Genomic DNA, 17316 nt, shown 5'->3' with positions numbered 1-17316 from the left:
CTCAACTGCCTTGGTCCTTGAGCCAGGATGACTGAGTCTGTATCCACTGCACATGTGCCGGTCCATGACTAGGGGCTTCCGGATTTCACAGTCCTGCCCCAGTTACCATTCGCCGATCGCCATGGGACTTTTGTTTTGTTTTGTTTTGGTTGGAAGACGCCTGTGTGTGAATTTGTTTTATGTGGGGAGATCAGCGCACAATAATCAACACACAATCTTGACAGAAAAAGGCTTTGATCCAATGGCATGTATACCACAACGATTGGAAGTATTTTATCTGCTGCAGCCTTCATCTGCCTTCACAGCCGTTGTAACATACACATTGTTATCCTCCGCCTGTTCTGCAGTTGAGGACTTTCTTGGATCGTTCTTTGTCTGGTTCCTCTCCCTTGACCTTACCGCCATGGGTGACCCTGCTGGGAGTACATGACTCCCGACGGCATCGCTCACAGGGTTCATTGGAACACACAAGCCCACTCACCACTACAAGGTGACGATCCAGCGAGGGGGATCATTTTGTACAACAGAGAAAGCAGATCTTTAGTGTTGTGGCATTGACCCTTTGGAATTCACTTTCCTTAAGTACTAGACTGACGCTGTATCTGTTGTATTTTTGGCACCTACTGAAGATCTTCTATCAAGAAGCCTTTTCAGTAGACACCTTATCCCAGTTTGCATTAGTAATGAAATTGTTTTTAAATAAGTTTTGAAGATATTTTGTTTTGAAGATGATTTTAGAGCTTTATCACTTGTTTGCTGCCCTAGGCTCCCTTTTGGAAGGAAAGATGGGAAACAACAACAACAACAATAATAAAAATACTTGTGAGTGAACAGGTATAGGATTGTGTTGTTAATGCATCACTTCTATTTTAGCTACACAATGGAAGTACAGTTCGTCTTCCACCAGTCATTCTAGCAGGACTTGAAAAGGACCCTGAAAAACCTACAGTTTGTTTTTATGGACATCTCGATGTGCAGCCAGCCACATTAGAGGATGGATGGTCAACAGAGCCATATAATTTGACAGAAATAAATGGTAAGCATTTATTTTTATTAAATGGTACTAAGACAGAGGCAGCATGCCACTGAATACCATTGTTGGGTGGCAATAATGGGAGAAGATACCAGAGCTTGGAAAAGTTACTTTTTTGAACTACAACTCCCATCAGCCCAATCCAGTGGCCATGCTGGCTGGGGCTGATGGGAGTTGTAGTTCAAAAAAGTAACTTTTCCAAGCTCTGGAAGATACTGCCTCCAGTCCCTGCTTGTGAACTTCCTGGAGGCATCTGATTGGCCCCCACTGTGGAAACAGGATGCTGGAGCAGACTGGCCTTTTGTCTCATGCCACACGACTCTTATGTCTTCTCTGAAACTTGTAAAATACTGTGGAATTGGCCTGTTAACTAGATTTTATTAACTTGTCTCAATTTCATTTTTATTTTCAAGGCAGTCTATATGGGCGTGGAACCTCTGATGACAAAGGGCAAATTCTGGCTGTACTGAATGCAGTAGAAGCACTTCAACAATATGTATATATTTTTTATAAGTCTTATTTGATGTAATTTGCCTTAAAACAAACACTCCCCCAACAACATTGTCCATACTTCTCTCCAACAGGAACTCCCTGTGAATGTAAAGTTTCTTCTTGAAGGTATGGAGGAAGTAGGATCCACGGGGCTATTCAAACTAGTTGAAGAGAGGAACAGTACATTTTTTTCAGATGTCAATTACATTGTGGTCACTGATTCCTCGTGGGTCAGCAACAAACCAAGTATTACATATGGAACCAGGGGGAACTCCTACTTCTTTATTGAGGTATGAATGAAGAGGAAGTATCTAGTGGTTCTTTCATACTGTTACAACCAGTACATCAATATGCTAATTTTACAGATACATCTCTCAAATATTTATCCGAGATCAGGGTCTCATTTTCATTCATCTTTAAAGTCTCTCAAGAATAAGCTGCGAAGCCAAGATCACAAGTTTTTATTTGATGCATATGGGGGAGGAGTGAGCACATACATACAAACCTGGATCTTCTGTCTGTTCATTCTGCTGATGCAAACTCATGGTGTGGTATGACATTGGAATACACCCTCTGATTCCCTAGTAAGTGTGCATAGAACAGAGCTCATTCAAAAGTAGTCAACATGTTTATATCAGTTTGTTAACCTGTATTCTATAGGGAAAGAAAATAAACACACATGACCAGTAGTGTAGTGGCAAACTGAGATGTGCAGGGTCCCTTTCTGAGTCATATCACGCCTCCTACTGCCACCTCTTCTAAGGTTATACCGCTGACACTATTGGGGCTTTCATAATTGACTTGGACAGCTACAGCAATAAAAAAAAAAAACCCATGATGTTGTATGGAAGCTTCACCCTCTCATCTCAGTCCTCATGGATGGATCCCTTCCCATTTGATTCCCCAGCACACATAGATTAACCAATCCCCTTGTATGCTCCCTTAGCCCCCAAATTACCCATTGGCCTTCCACAAGATCATCATCTCCCCCCCCCCGAAACAACACTCACCAGCCAGGTACTGTGGCCTGCAAGTACTTCATAACCTGCATTTTTGTAATTTCATATAAATAGCAAATAAGAGTTTTGTCAAGTCTCTGACAAACCACCCTGCATGTTGATAGGCTTTTTTGGTCACAGACTTCATAGACCTTCCTGCTTTTGTCAGATGAATCTACTACTAACTTTTCTTTTTCTTTTTTTGAAGACAACTCTTTCTCAGTATATTAAAGGAAGAAGTTAAGCAACTCTAGGAAGATAGATAGGAAGACAGGAAACTGCCTTATACTGGGTCCATCTTGTTCAGTATTGTCTACACTGACTGGCAGCAGCAATCCAGGGTTTCAGGCAAGAGTCTCTTCCAGCCCAACCTGGAGATGCCAGGAATTCAACCTGGGATCTTCCGCATGGAAAGGAGATGCTCTGCCACTGAGCTATGGCCCTTCCCAATTAAAGCCTATTTTCATCAAGGAATTTTCTAAAAAGCATATTGTGGTTTTAGAAGCTCATTTGTTGAAAGACCCTTCCATGCTTTCTCCACCCCCAGGTTATGTACCTAGAATAATAAATGACCTTAACTCACATGAATTCTTTAACTATCATTATTTAAATGATATCCTTCTTATCTCTAATCTTGTCATACAATCCAGCCAAAGAAAGAAATTAACCTATTTTATCAAAATAAATCTGCTATAGTATCATGCAACCCAATAATTTGCATGTTTACTCATAAGCAAGGCCCGCTGTGATCAATGAAGCTTACTCCCAAGGAAACCAAGTTAGCTTTATCGTGTTGGTGTTGCTGCCTTCCTAGCTGAGAAAATTGTTACTGTCTGGGCAGAGTTTGACAGAGTACGGAAGACATTGCTTTGAATAATCTGTTGGTCATATAACAAACTGAGGCAAGAAACACCCATTTTCCTTCTGTGTTTGCAAATTATAATGCTTTGTGTCAGGAATACTTTCAGATGGATGGGGGAAAGCGAATCAGAGGGGAGAAGGTGGGAAGATCCCACAAACTTCTAAAGGCTCTTTTTTTACAAGAGAGAGAGAAAGGGCACAATTCTTCATCCTTTTCGAATGCTTTTACAATTAATGTGCCCCTCCTCCTCTTCTGAAACCTGAACTAATCCATCACCTGTGGGAGGGGATAAAAACCCAAGAAGCAAGCACAACATCCAATTCCTTCCTAGGCTGGGTGATTTGAAATCAAAATAGTCATTCCTGGGGTCGCAACTGCCTTCCACCCTCCGCCTGTGTAAACTCCTCTCACCCTCCATCATCCTCACCACCGTTCTCCTTGTAAACTCCTTATCTCAAGTGCAGAGTCCCTTCACACCACCTCTCTCCCTCACATACACACACACACACACACTGTGCCGCTACAGATCTGCCCCCCCCACTAGCATGGAGAAGGAGGTGGCAGGAGCCCCCCCCCCCCCAGACATCCATACAGCGGAGGCCGGAGCAATATCCTTCCCAAGAGTGTTAGCCCAGGGAGGAGAAAGAGGAAGAGCCACACTACAGGGCAAGAGACAGGCTGTAGACTGGGATGGGCAACTTCCCCCCTCAACAGAATTAAGCAGATGTTTCTCCGGTTTCTGCTGGCAGCCTGTCTCTGGCCCCGTAGTGTTGCACCTCCTCTTCCTTTTCCTCCTTCACCTGCTTGGAGAAGCTTTGCAGAAGCCTCTGCTGTATGGTTTGGCTAGGGAGACTCCTCCCCTCCTGCCTTCTCCTTCACCCTGGTGTATGTGTCCGTGTGTGTATGAGTGGGTGGCAAATTGGAGGGGGCCAGCTGCGGAAAAAATAACAGGATGAAGTCCGGACTTTCCCCTCTGCAAAACACACCTGCATATGACAGAAACCCCTCTCTTGACTTGTGTCACAGTACTTAGAGTCACAGTCTTGGAGGTCATCTAGTCCTATCCTATCTTGGAGGTCATCTAGTCCAAATCAAGGATTTAAGCCATTCTCTTAAACCACTGAAGAAATTCTATCTTCCTCTCCTTTTCAACTGTTTTGTCTTCCAAACAAAGACTCCAGTCTTCCCTGCCAGTGCACACAACCTTCCTCATTACAGCATCCCCTGAGCCCATCCTAACCCCTCTGTACCCATCCCTTCCATGATATATTATTTGAACAATTTAAAAAATCCTCATTAAATCTCTTCCAAACTTCTTTTTCCCCTGTCTCCCAACCAAAGGAGCCATCCAACCTAATCATTCCCCTTTTTATATTATGCCTTCAAGTGAAAAGCTAATTTGTCCCACCCTACTGCTATCTTCTAAAACTGAATCAGTCTCTATCACAAGGTGACTTTACCCCCAAAGCCCCAATAGCACATCCACAGCTGCTTCTTTATCCTTCCCACTGAAACATCCAGATTAATATTTGCTTTTAGGACACTAGAGACAGATTTGAATCAGAAGCAAAAAGGGATGTGTATGCCAGAATATATGAACATGCTCCCAAAATATATACCAATATATTGTACCAATTCTGCATCTCTTATCCTGGTCCCAGGCTATGCCATACAACCAGTCTATCTCTTATATCCCTGAACTGAGAGCCCCTTTATTTTCTGTACCTATAGTGTTGAGGTTCATACTAATTGATCTGATGGGTGGTTGGACAGTGGTGTTTGTAGCTCAGGGTGAGTGGGAGCCTGAGCAGTTAGAATATTGATAGAATAACATTGTTCACTGCTGTTTAGAGTGAGAGTCTTATTGGTACACAGCTGCCCCCTCCCCATGGTGTGTGATAGGTAGGGAGGAAATGTGCTGCCCCTGGTGGAAGATGGGGTAGGAGATTATTTCTGTTGGAATTTCCAGCTCTGTGAGTTTTTACCTGGTCAGCAGTCTTTGTTGTACAAAGTGACTGGCTGGGATTTTCTCTTGAGGAATATGGATGGTTGTGTGTGTGTGTAAGAGTGGTAGAATAGTATAATGTTATTTCAAGAGGCTTTTATTTGATTAATATATTTTATATAAATGTATATTGCTTTGAGATTCTTTTGAACAGAAAACTATTAAGAAATGTTCTGAATAAATAAATAAAACAGTGTGATATTGGATGTATCATTAATATTAAAAAGCTATTAAATTTTCTAAATAAATACATGCAACATCACACTGTATCTTAGCATTAATGTTAAATCAGGACATAACCCCAATGTGTTAAATTTGGTACAAAAAATAAACCTGCTTTTATACAACTCTGATGGTTTTAAGTTGATGTACTGCTTTCCCATGTATTTGTACATTAAGAAGCAAGTGCCTTTGTCTATTACTATTTTTTGCAGATTGAATGTGCTAAAAAAGATTTGCATTCAGGGGCTTTTGGAGGCATAATTCCTGAAGCAACTAGTGATTTAATATTTCTGTTGAGTAAGTATAGTTTCTACCTGTGTACAACTAAATCACAAATTCTAGGTTCTGTTTCAAAGTATGATAGGTATGTTTTGATTGCCTATGGCAAACCATGGCTTAGCACTAACATAGAAGCATGTGGGCTCCCAGAGAGGAGGTTGCAGCCACTTTGCTGTTCCCTGGCGATTCTGCGCTGAACCATGGTCTGGCTTAGAGTATTGTCTGAAACCAGGCTGATAGTTTAGCTTTTCTGGACAAACCACGAGCCATAAACCATAGGACAAACCTTGGCCACTGCTTGTGGTGGAGAGAACTAAACCACAATTCCAGTTTTAGACAACATGCTAAGCCAAGCCATGGCTTAGGTTAACCCAGCACAGCACAGCAGTAGAATGCCTGGGAGAAGCACAATCTTGTCTCTGGAGCCCACATGCTCATGCATTTATGCTGTGCCATGATTTGGCTTAGTGTGAGATGCGAAGCAGGCTATTATGTCTATAGGCAATTCCTCCCCATCTTCCCACATATTCATCTTACTCTTTCTGAACTCTTATTTTACTCTGGGGATCTGGCTTTCATAAGTTATCTATATAATATTAATGGCCCTTAGCAGATGGAATGGCTGTGAACATTCCATGATGCTATAGTAGCACAACTATTGGGAGAAGCTCTTAGGCAACAGCCAGGTTTAGTGTATTCTGTAAGATAATCAAGTAAAATGTTTAGAAATAAGGGAGAAAGGAAGCTCACACCGATTCATTGATTTTTAAAAGAAATTAATAGACAGGCTTAAATGAACATATTTTTTCAGGATCATTTTGAAGCTTGCCTCTTTTTATTGTCTAGATTAAAAATAAGCACTGTCTATGGATGTCTGATAAGAATTTTGTTTTACAGTCTTTACATTTTTTTAAAATGAAAGTTGCTGCAGGTTTTATTATTTATCAAATACCAAATAGCACTCCCTAGTGCTATTCAACATCTATATGAAGCTGTTGGGAGCAGTCATTAGAAGTTCTGGAGCAAGATGTCAGCAATATGCTGATGACACACAACTCTATTTTTCCATAACATCTGAATCAGGAGAGGCTGTGAGCACTCTGAATTAGTGTCTGAATGCTGTAGTGGACTAGATGAGGGCCAATAAACTGTGCTTGAATCCTGGGAAGATGGAGGATCTTTGGGTAGGTGATTCCCATGTCTGGGAGACAGGCAGGTTACCTGTTCTGGATGGGGTTGCTCTCCCTCTGAAAGAGCAAGTCTGTAGCCTATGGGTACTCCTGGATTCATCTTCTAGAGGCCTAAATATCCTCAGCAGCTAGGAGTGCCTTTTACTTGCTTTGTCTGGTTTGTCAGCTATGGCCGTTCCTGGACAAGGATAGTCTGACCTCTGTAGTCCATGCATTGATAACTTTGACACTGGATTACTGCAGTGTGCTCTATGTGGGGCTGCCCGTGGCCCTGGTTTGGAAGTTCCAGCTGGTGGCAGCCAAAATGCTGATGGGAGCACATGGCCGACAACATGTGACGCCACTCTTAAAACATCTGCACAGGTTGCCCATCCACTGCCGAGCCAGGTTCAAGGTCCTTGTATTAATTTACAAAGCCCTAAACAACTTAGGTCCAGGGAATCTTAGGGACCACCTGAACCCTTATATCCCAGCTCAATCACTGGGATCATCTGCAGGAGTGGCTTTGGTCATCCCTGAGTTCGTGAGGCTCATTTAACATCAACACAAAATTGAGCCTTCGGTGTCATCAGCCTGGTTCTCTGGAATGCTCTGCCAACAAGAGTTTCAACAGGCGCCTTCTGTTTTAACTTTTAAGCTTCTGCTGAAAACCTTCCACCAGGCTTATGCAGGCAATTAAAAACATGCTTTTTTTGCACAATTGACGTTTGTTCTATTGTATTTTTAATGTTTTTTATTCTATGGTGGTGGTTGTGTTAAACATGTTGTAACCACTTCGATGTTTTTAACAAAATAGCAGTATACGAATATTTTTCTAAATAAATAAATAAAAGTATCCAGAACTTGTGCATTTTTTTCAGGTACCCTTGTTGATTCTTCTGGTCATATCCTTATCCCTGGAATTTATGATGCAGTTGCTCCTCTCATGGAAAAAGAAAAGAAACTCTATGAAAAAATTGAATTGGATTTCGAAAAGAAGAAGGCCATATTTGGAATAAGAAACTTCACATATAACACTAAAGTATATGGATTCATCTACACAGGGTTTTAGTGTGTCTGGTGCTACTTGCATCCCTTTTTAATTCTCATGGTTCACATGACGTTATTGGCAAACAGGAGCTATCACACAGTTTACCTGCTGTAAATCCCTACTAACCCATTCCTCTGATAATCCAAAAAGGGAAGGCAAAACATCTTCACTCTGTATCTCTAGGGCTTGCAGACGCTTTGTTCCAATGCTTTTAGGTGGGTGTGTCAATTGTTCCCCTCTCCACGCCTGCTCCCTTTTCCTCCCTTCTTTCATTTCATTTCCTGTGGGCTGAAGAGAAACTTCTGCTGCTTTCTCCCATTCTGCAAAGCTTTTTGATGTTGCTGCAAATGGTGCCTTTATTTTCTCTCCCCCCCCAATTTGTGCACAAAAGCATAACACTGCTCAGACAATGATTTGTATTTTAGCTGTATTGTACCAGTGAAAATACAAATAATAGCACTTCCGGATTGTTTTTTTTAAATGAAACTTACTGGTAGAACAAACTGAGCATGCTGGGTTGCCAAGTAACCAGAGGGAGTGGAAATTTAAATTAGAGGGTGTGTTCTTTAGGAAACTGTGTGATTGATGCTTCCCCTCAAGTGTGACCAGAAAACACCATGTTTGTAGCTGGCATCGAGCCCTTACTGTGGATGATGCAAACAGAAAATGGAGGTAAAAACAGAGTTTTTAGCATGAAGTTATGCTCCCAGTGTGGATAAACCCTCAGTCACATTAGCTTTGTATTGAATTTTAAGCTGAATTTTTCATTGCTGGTTTCAGAATTTTCAGTTAGGATGGGGCAAGTTGTGGAGATCCATTCATAGTTGATGGGGGTAGCATGGTAGCTAAAAGACTGGATTTAAACCAGGGTTGGCTCTACCATTAGGTAGAGTGTGGTGTTCACCCCAGGCAACTGATTTTGGATGTCATGACACCAAACTGGCCAATTTCCCTGCTTTTTAAAGTTTGATAGAAATATCTGTGGGCTATAGGTACATTCTTAAACCGCAAGGTTTTTTGCCTATTAGTGAATTTCCCTGCTTTTCAATCTGGGAGGTAAGAGATGGGATCCTGTCCAAGTTTGCTGAGAATGGATTGATCATTTGCGTGCTTATTGAGTTCAGTGGGATTAACTTCCCTGAAATCATGCTTAGGATAGGTGAAACTGACCACAGGGGATGGGGATGGGGGGGAGGAGGAAGGGGAGGAAAGGCAGAGGGGAGGACTGAGATGGGAGCAGGCAGGAGGGGAAGGGGAGGAGGACAGGTTTGATCATTTGCATGTTTATTGAGTTCAGTGAGATTTACTCCCGTGCAATCATGCTTAGGATAGGTAAAACTGACCAGGGGGAAGGGAGGGCTGGGGTGGGCAGAGGAGGAGGGAGAAGGGAGGGGAGGGGGAGGAGGGGGAAAGCAGGTCTGATCATTTGCATGCTTGTTGTGTTCAGTGGGATTTACTCCTATGCAATCATGGTTAGGATAGGAAAAAACTGACCATGGGGGGGGGAGGGGGAGAGGGGCAAAGGAAGGGGTAGGGTAGGGTAGGTTTGATCATTTGCATGCTTATAGAGTTCAATGGTATTTACTTCCATGAAATCATGCTTAAGATAGGTGAAACTGACCACAGGGGAGGGGAGGAGGGGGAGGAGGAGGAGGAGGAAGAGGAGGAAAGGCAGAGGGGAGGATTGGGATGGGAGCAGACAGGAGGGGGAGGGGAGGAGGACAGGTTTGATCATTGAGTTTATTGAGTTCAGTGCAATTTACTCCCGTGCAATCATGCTTAGAACAGGTAAAACTGACCGGGGGAGGAGGGAGGGAGGGCTGGAGTTGCCAGGGGAGGAGGAAGAAGGAAGAGGGGAAGGGAGGAGGTAGGGAGAGGAGAAGGAGGGGAAAGGCAGGTCTGATCATTTGCATGCTTATTGAGTTCAATGGGATTTACTCCTATGCAATCATGGTTAGGATAGGAAAAACTGACCATGGGGGGGAGGAGGGGGAAGGAGCCCATTGAAGGGGGGCAAAGGAAGGGGAAGGGAGGTTTGATCATTTGCATGCTTATAGAGTTCAATGGGATTTACTCCCCTGCAATCATGCTTAGGATAGGTGAAACTGACCACAGGGGATGGGGAGAGGAGGCGGAGAGGACAGGTTTGATCATTTGCATGTTTATTGAGTTCAGTGCGATTTACTCCCATGCAATCATGCTTAGGATAGGTAAAACTGACTGGGGGCGAGGGAGGGAGGGAGGGCTGGAGTGGGCAGGGGAGGAGGAAGGGAGAGGAGAGGGGAAGGAGAGGAAAAGCAGGTCTGATCATTTGCATGCTTATTGAGTTTAATGGGATTTACTCCTATGCAATCATGCTTAGGATAGGGAAAAGTGACCATGGGGGAGGAGGAAGGGGATGGAGCATATTGGAGGGGGGCAAAGGAAGGGGGAGGGGAGGGCAGGTTTGATCATTTGCATGTTTATAGAGTTCAATTGTATTTACTTCCATGCAATCATGCTTAAGATAGGTAAAACTGACCATGGGGAGGAGGAAGGGGGGGAAGAGGGGAAAGGGGAAGGAGGGGATTGGAAGGGGATGGGGATAGGGAGGGAGGGGCAAAGGAAGGAGATAGGAGGGAGGAGAAGGGAGGGTGGGTTTCATCATTTGTACAATTTTTTTAGTTCAATGGGATTTATTTCTGTGGAATCATGTTTGAAAATGGAAATGGACTGCCTTCAAGTCAACCGGGCTTTGAATAGGGTTTTCATGGTAAATGGTATTCAGAGGTGGTTTTACCATTGCCTTCCTCTGAGCCTGAGAAGGAGTGACTGGCCCAAGGTCACCCAGTCAGCTTCATGGGTGTGTGGGAATTTGAACCCTTATCTCCCAGGTTGTAGTCCAACACTGACCCGGGGGAGGGGCAGGGAGGGGTGGAGGAGGGGGAGGGGAGGAGATTGGGTGGGTGGGCACTGGGCAGAGGGGAAGCCCCTTTCCTTTCCAAAAGGAAAACATTGTGAACAGTATCATTGCTTTTCAGCATTTTCCCCACCTTTTTATTCTACAGCATGCACATGTATCCTCCCACCCAAATTTAAACCAAAACTGTCCTTGGCCGCATCCACCCCAGACTGTTATTTCACTTTGGACAGTCAAAGAATCCTGGGAAGTGCTGGTGAATCCTGGTGCTGAGAGAAGACTCCTGTTCCCCTCACAGACCTTCAATCAGAGTGGCTGACTGTTAAACCAGTCTGGCCACTGGAGCTCTTTCAGTGGAACAGGAGTCTTCTCTCAGCACCCTTCACAAACTACAAATTTTCAGGATTCTCTGAGGGAAGCCATGACTGTCTCAAATGAAATCAAAGTCTGATGTGGGTGTGGCCCCCTGATTAGGCAAGCCCAGCAGCTGTGAGTCTGGCTTTTAGAACTCTGACAGTTGGTTCTTACTGAACATGCCCCACGTTATCATTGGCTTCCAGCCAAAATTTCTTAAATTAATTAAAAATCAGCCAGTCATTTTTTTTAACTTTTAAACTGCAGAAGATGAAGGTCAGAGTATGGGGCAAGGTCAGTATTAGGATTACAGGTACTCTGTGAACATGGCTGATTTTTAATGAATTTCAACAGAATATGAGAACTCTGACAAAAAATCCAAAAGGGGACTGGGTTTTTCTCTCTCTCTTTTTAGACTTTGAACTCTCTATTCTCTCTGACTGTTTTGTGTATCGCCATGAAAATTGAGAGGGTTGTTAAGGAAGCGTTTCTGAGTTCAGGACTATAAGTTTTGTAAGGTTTTGTTTTGAAATGAGTTTATGGGAAGCATCAGAATGGCATGGGGGTATTTTCAATTTAACATTGCGGAATGTAAAAAATCCACGCTGTCCATAGTATACAGCCACTCGTGTGTGTGTGTGTGTGTGTGTGAGAGAGAGAGAGAGAGAGAGAGAGAGAGAGGGTAGGTGTGTGATTGTGTTTGGGTTGGCCCCACTCACTGTTGAAGTGTTGGAGTATATGGTTCAACTCAAACTCATGGGTTGAGGCTGCATGGGTTTAAAATGGTAGATAGAGAGACCTCCTGGTTGCTAGGCTAATACCTATCCTTTGATCTCCTTCTGACTCTCCCTTCCTGCTGGACTGATATGCTTAGGATGTTGACCACATCTTCTGGTCTCCTTCCTTCTTCTTTCTCTTGAGATAGAGAACAGACATTTTGAACTAAGTGAAATAATACACATTACCACTGAAATAAGGGAGATGCTGCTGTAAGACCATTAGAATCATAGAACAGTAGAGTTGGAAGGGGCCTATAAGGCCATCAAGTCCAAGCGCTGCTCAATGCAGGAATCCAAATCCAAATTCCAGAGTCTAAAATTAACTCACTGTACTTCTGCCCCTGTGAAAGAAATAGGAAGGGCTAGCTAACTACAACTTATTGTTTAAGACTGTACATATATATTGCTTTAAAAGTTGATGTTTTTTGTTTAGGAAGAATTTTTAATGCGGAAATCACGCTACCCATCTTTGTCCATCCATGGAATTCAAGGAGCGTTCTCTGCTGCTGGAACGAAGACTGTAATCCCTGCAAGAGTAATTGGGAAATTTTCAATACGTCTGGTTCCTAATATGGAGCCCTCTGTAGTAATAAAACAGGTAGAGTGATGGGTCATGTATGTTTTAAATCTTCTTATTCTCTGGTGCTAAAACTATTGTAATCATTTATGTTTTCCTCAGTTGATGTGACCTTTCTAGTAACCTAGCCTGAATGAAATCACAAATACATATGAATGAAGTTATATACCAATACAAATATATGCCTACTCAGAAGTAAGTCCCACTGTGTTCAATAGGATTTATTCCCAGGTAAGTGTATATAGGGTTGCTACCATGCAGTGCAATCCCATGCACATTCACTCATAAGTAGGGATGGAAAGATCTGTCAGTTTTGATTCTCTCAGTTTCTCATTTTTCCAATCTTAAATTCAGTTCACATTTCTGCACCAATTTGCCTTTTTTTTAAAAAAAAATCTCCAGCATTTTAGTGCTAATTTGTCCTAATAAACCCATTTTTGTAAGCAGTTTTGACAAATGTACACATTTTTGCAAGCCATTACTCATCGTATGCATTTTTATAAACATTGTTTGGCTGGCGAATTGCAGTGCAAAATTTAAATAAGTGCAAATTTTGAAGGATGGCTGTGTTTCGGTTTTCACATTGTTTTGGAAGGTGTGAATTTGATATATTTGGATTGAAATGCGAACTGAATTGAAATTCTCACCCATCTCTACTCATAAGCAAATCCCACTGAGTTCAACGAGATTTAGGATTTGAGCCCAAGGTTACAACTTTAGTTGGCTTACTTCAGATGAATTAAATTTAGGCTTACTCACTTCTGAGTAAACATGCACAGGATTACATTGTTAGTGAATTTACTCAAAATGAAATCTATTAGCTAATAACATATATGTACTAGCTTGAATCACTGAAGAAGTGAGTTTGTCTTCAATATCAACCGCACATTGAGACCCATTAATCACAGTTAAACTAAGGAGACCATGAGTACTGCAGGTCATCATCCCACAATGCGTCTATTAAAGCAGATAATTAATATAATTTTGCTACTATGAGATATTTAATTTTCATCAGGAACAAACAGGCATAAAATTTTACTGTTTTTCTCTTGAGGTAACTGATCATTTGAACAAGAAATTTGCTGAACGGAACAGCCCTAACAGTATTGGCATAACTTGTATGTTTGCATCAAAGCCATGGCTTTCTGATACAGATGAACCACTGTTTTTGGCTGGAAGAAAGGCAATAGAGAAAGGTTTGGTTGTTTTACCATCACAAATCACAAAACATTGGGGTTGTTGTTATAAAAGACTCTTCACACTAAAAAGTGCTACAGAAAACTTAATAATAGCAATGCCTTCATCATTACAAAAAATCCAAAGGCATCAACATGTGCATATAACACTAACAGAGCAATCCTACTAATGGGAAAGTGGCGGAGGAGGAGCTGGAAGGAAGCTCCGCGACTCCATTTCCCATTCGGGAGCCTCTGGGCCGGCATAATGTTGGATCTGCCAGGAGCTGCACGTACGAGCAAAAAAGAAAAAGGCAGCTCTCACAAATATAGTAGGGCCCCACTCATATGACGAGTTACGTTCCAGACCTCCACCTAAAAGAGAAAGCCGCCGAAAAGCGGAACTCCGTCAATAAAATGGCACCCGACGCCCAAAAAATGCCGTAAAAGCGGAACAAGCGTTGTATGAGTGGGGCCTTACTCTAATTGAAAGCTGCCGTATTAGCGGAATGCTGAGAAGCAGGCTGCCGAAAAGCAGGGCTCTACTGTACCCAGACAGGCAAGTAAGCACTCCCCATTGACTTCCATTATAATTATTTTCTTAGACCGACCTCTCTCTTGGCGTAACTTTGGCCCAGATCAGGATCTGCAGGAATGCTTTAAATGGGAGTTGGATGTTGTGTAAGTTCCCCCACCCAGCTCCTCCGACATGTCCCTGAAATGCCCCTTTTTTGGAACCTTATGCCAGCTTCCACCGGCACCCCTTCCACCAGGCTGGGCTTCCCTGGCAGACCCCTAGCTGAGCCAGCAGGGTCACAGCCATATCCAACTCCCCTCAGCCCAGCTTAAATACAAGTTGAATTGTGCCCTAAAACTGCAATACTCTATGAATGTCTATGTAATCCACACATGACTAGAAGGAGCATTTTGGCTTTGGAAGAGACTCAAGTGCATAATTCTGTGAAAATATATTTTAAAAACCACAGCTCTGTGATACCTTAAGATGGGACTATTATTGCTGGAAAAAAATTAACAGAGTCGCCTTTTGGGAATTTGTCAGTTATAGACAGACTCACAACTTTAAGTGAGAAAGTAGGTGCAGCCCAGGTGCAACTCAGCTGTGTGATATTTTATATGAAAGTATGGTTTGTAAATAAATAAATACACTCAGAGATACGGGTCTCACATTCCTAACTTTTAATTTAAGATTGTAAGAAAAACCTGCAACAGATATATTGTTGATTGTATTTTAGTATTATTTTGTTATTCATTGTATTTTTATGCTATTTTATGTTCACCGCCCAGAGAGCTATTGCTAGTCGGGCGGTATATAAATTTAATAAATAATAATAATAATAATAATATATGCCCAAATTCCCACACAACAAACCTCTGCTTAGCAGTACTGAGTCCATCTAATTCATTCTCAAAGTAAACCCATTGAAATAAATGGACATTGATTCAATTTTCTTTTAATGTTAATGAATTCATTTTATTTTAATATTAATAAACGTTATCATTTTTTTAGTGTTTCATACTGAAGCTGACTTGACCCGAATAGGTGGGACAATTCCAATTGTTTCACATTTCCAAGAGGTAACTGGAAAGAGTATAATGCTTCTAGGAATAGGAGGACCAGATGATGCTCCCCATGGTCAAAATGAAAAGATTAACAGGTAATCTGTAGATCTTTAAAATAATAAAAGTATTTTCATATTAGAGAAAATACTAAGAGAATTTTAAACACAATTTCTGGAGAGAAAATAGTTTTGGGGTTTTTTTTGTGTGTGTGAAGCAAAAACCATTGTTTATAGGCTTTTCCAAAAGATAGAAGCTAAACATCCAACATATATGTTTGAAACACTGAGGTAAATGAAGCAGAACAAGCTTGAATAATGAAACCTGATGTAGTATTGCCCATAGATTATAATGCTTACCCATTAATTTCTTCATACATATTTTTCCCAAGTGGTATTTTGTTTTCAAATGGCAATTTAACATTTCATATTCCATCTGTTTTTATATCTGATTATGCATGCTGATTTTTAAAAATTATATCTTTACTGAGTATCAGAAACAAAACAAGGCATGTCAATAGTATTTCCAATGCAACCTTCATTTACCCTTTACCTCCCCCTTCCCTCATACAGGACTGTGATAAAAAATCTGGTACAATCTCCAACATGATATTACATTAATTTATTTCATTTTATGTATTTATTTCAACTGCCCTTCATGTTTTTTATTATTTATTTATTTTAGGTACAATTTCATTGAGGGAACTAAACTATACGCAGCCTTCCTTCAAGAACTTGCTTCTTTCTAGAGAAAATGGCATGATAAAATTCTCCACAATATAGTTGCATACATCCTACTTGAAATGTTCTGATGAACACAAAAATGATTATTGAAACTTGTCAATGAGTAAATTTAACATGATTTTTAAAAGTTTGGCAGTCCCAGTCCTCTTTCCTTAATACATGTATCGAACTTTTTTGCTTACTCAAGATCTCTCGACTCTGCTACATAATTGTTCCATTAGATTTTGCTGGTTTCAAAATAGTTAAACTGAAATTGCCACAGGCAGCATCTGAAATATAAAACAATTTTGCTAAAATGTTACCCAACCTGGTTTGAGATGATACCCAACCAGGACAAATGCAAAGCCAAGTACGCAGATACTTTTAATTGATCAAATCAAAACATCAAAATTCCACTTTCTGCTTCAGGGTTTTTGTTATAATCACCCCAAAGTATTTATGAGCTCAGAATGGTATAAGCAATTTAAAAGGTGGGAGAAGGGGGGCATTAGCAAATTGAGAGATTTATTTGTGTGGGGTAAGCCAATAGATGATAGGAGAGATAAAATATTACAGAATCAGAGAATAAAGTGGCTGTATATGAGGCAGGTCAGGGCCGGTGCTAGACTTCAGTAGGCTCTCAGCATGGAGCTGCTGGTACCGCCCCCCCAACACATGCACACATTGCACATTCAGTGGGGCTACACTTCACAACTGCTACAGTGGTGGCAGCAATACCACTTATTACTCATCTTGACCATACCCCAATATAGTGTTTTAGCATTTGGTAAACAGTGGTGCCACTTCTGAACAGGAGCCAAACTTGGCTCTCATCCATGGTGGTCACCTCATCCACCATTTTGATTTTTCCAAAGTGCAATATGTTAACCCACAGATCTATATCTATGGGCCAGGGCACTGCCATGCCTGTTACAGCCAAGCCCCCTTTTCCACTTGCCCTTGCTTTCCCTGTCCTCTTGCAAGTCCACACTCCACTGCAACAGACATCCCTAGGAGCCAATCAGCATGAATGGGGAGGCTGTGGGTTAGCTACTAAGAAGAGTCTTCTCAGTGGCTGACTCACCTCTTCACTCTGATTGGTTCCAATCAGCACAAAAGGA

General features: G+C 41.8%; 1 protein-coding gene across 1 annotated transcript in view; it reads left to right on the top strand.

Moving 5' to 3' along the window:
* Positions 1-16346, top strand: part of LOC133369281 (beta-Ala-His dipeptidase-like) — a 31619-nt gene extending 15273 nt beyond the window's left edge. Inside the window, exons 4-12 of the mRNA XM_061594411.1 lie at positions 874-1036; positions 1447-1529; positions 1618-1815; positions 5825-5909; positions 7942-8102; positions 12577-12741; positions 13775-13916; positions 15424-15571; positions 16158-16346. Of these exons, the coding sequence (XP_061450395.1) occupies positions 874-1036; positions 1447-1529; positions 1618-1815; positions 5825-5909; positions 7942-8102; positions 12577-12741; positions 13775-13916; positions 15424-15571; positions 16158-16221 (1209 nt within the window). The 3' untranslated portion in view covers positions 16222-16346. The remainder of the gene's footprint in view (positions 1-873; positions 1037-1446; positions 1530-1617; positions 1816-5824; positions 5910-7941; positions 8103-12576; positions 12742-13774; positions 13917-15423; positions 15572-16157) is intronic.
* Positions 16347-17316: the final 970 nt, after the last annotated feature.

Source organism: Rhineura floridana, chromosome 1 (assembly GCF_030035675.1).
Source record: "Rhineura floridana isolate rRhiFlo1 chromosome 1, rRhiFlo1.hap2, whole genome shotgun sequence".
Classification (NCBI taxonomy): domain Eukaryota; kingdom Metazoa; phylum Chordata; class Lepidosauria; order Squamata; family Rhineuridae; genus Rhineura; species Rhineura floridana.
The sequence above is the reverse complement of the archived record's forward strand: the minus strand, read 5'-3'. Positions and strand labels throughout refer to the sequence as shown.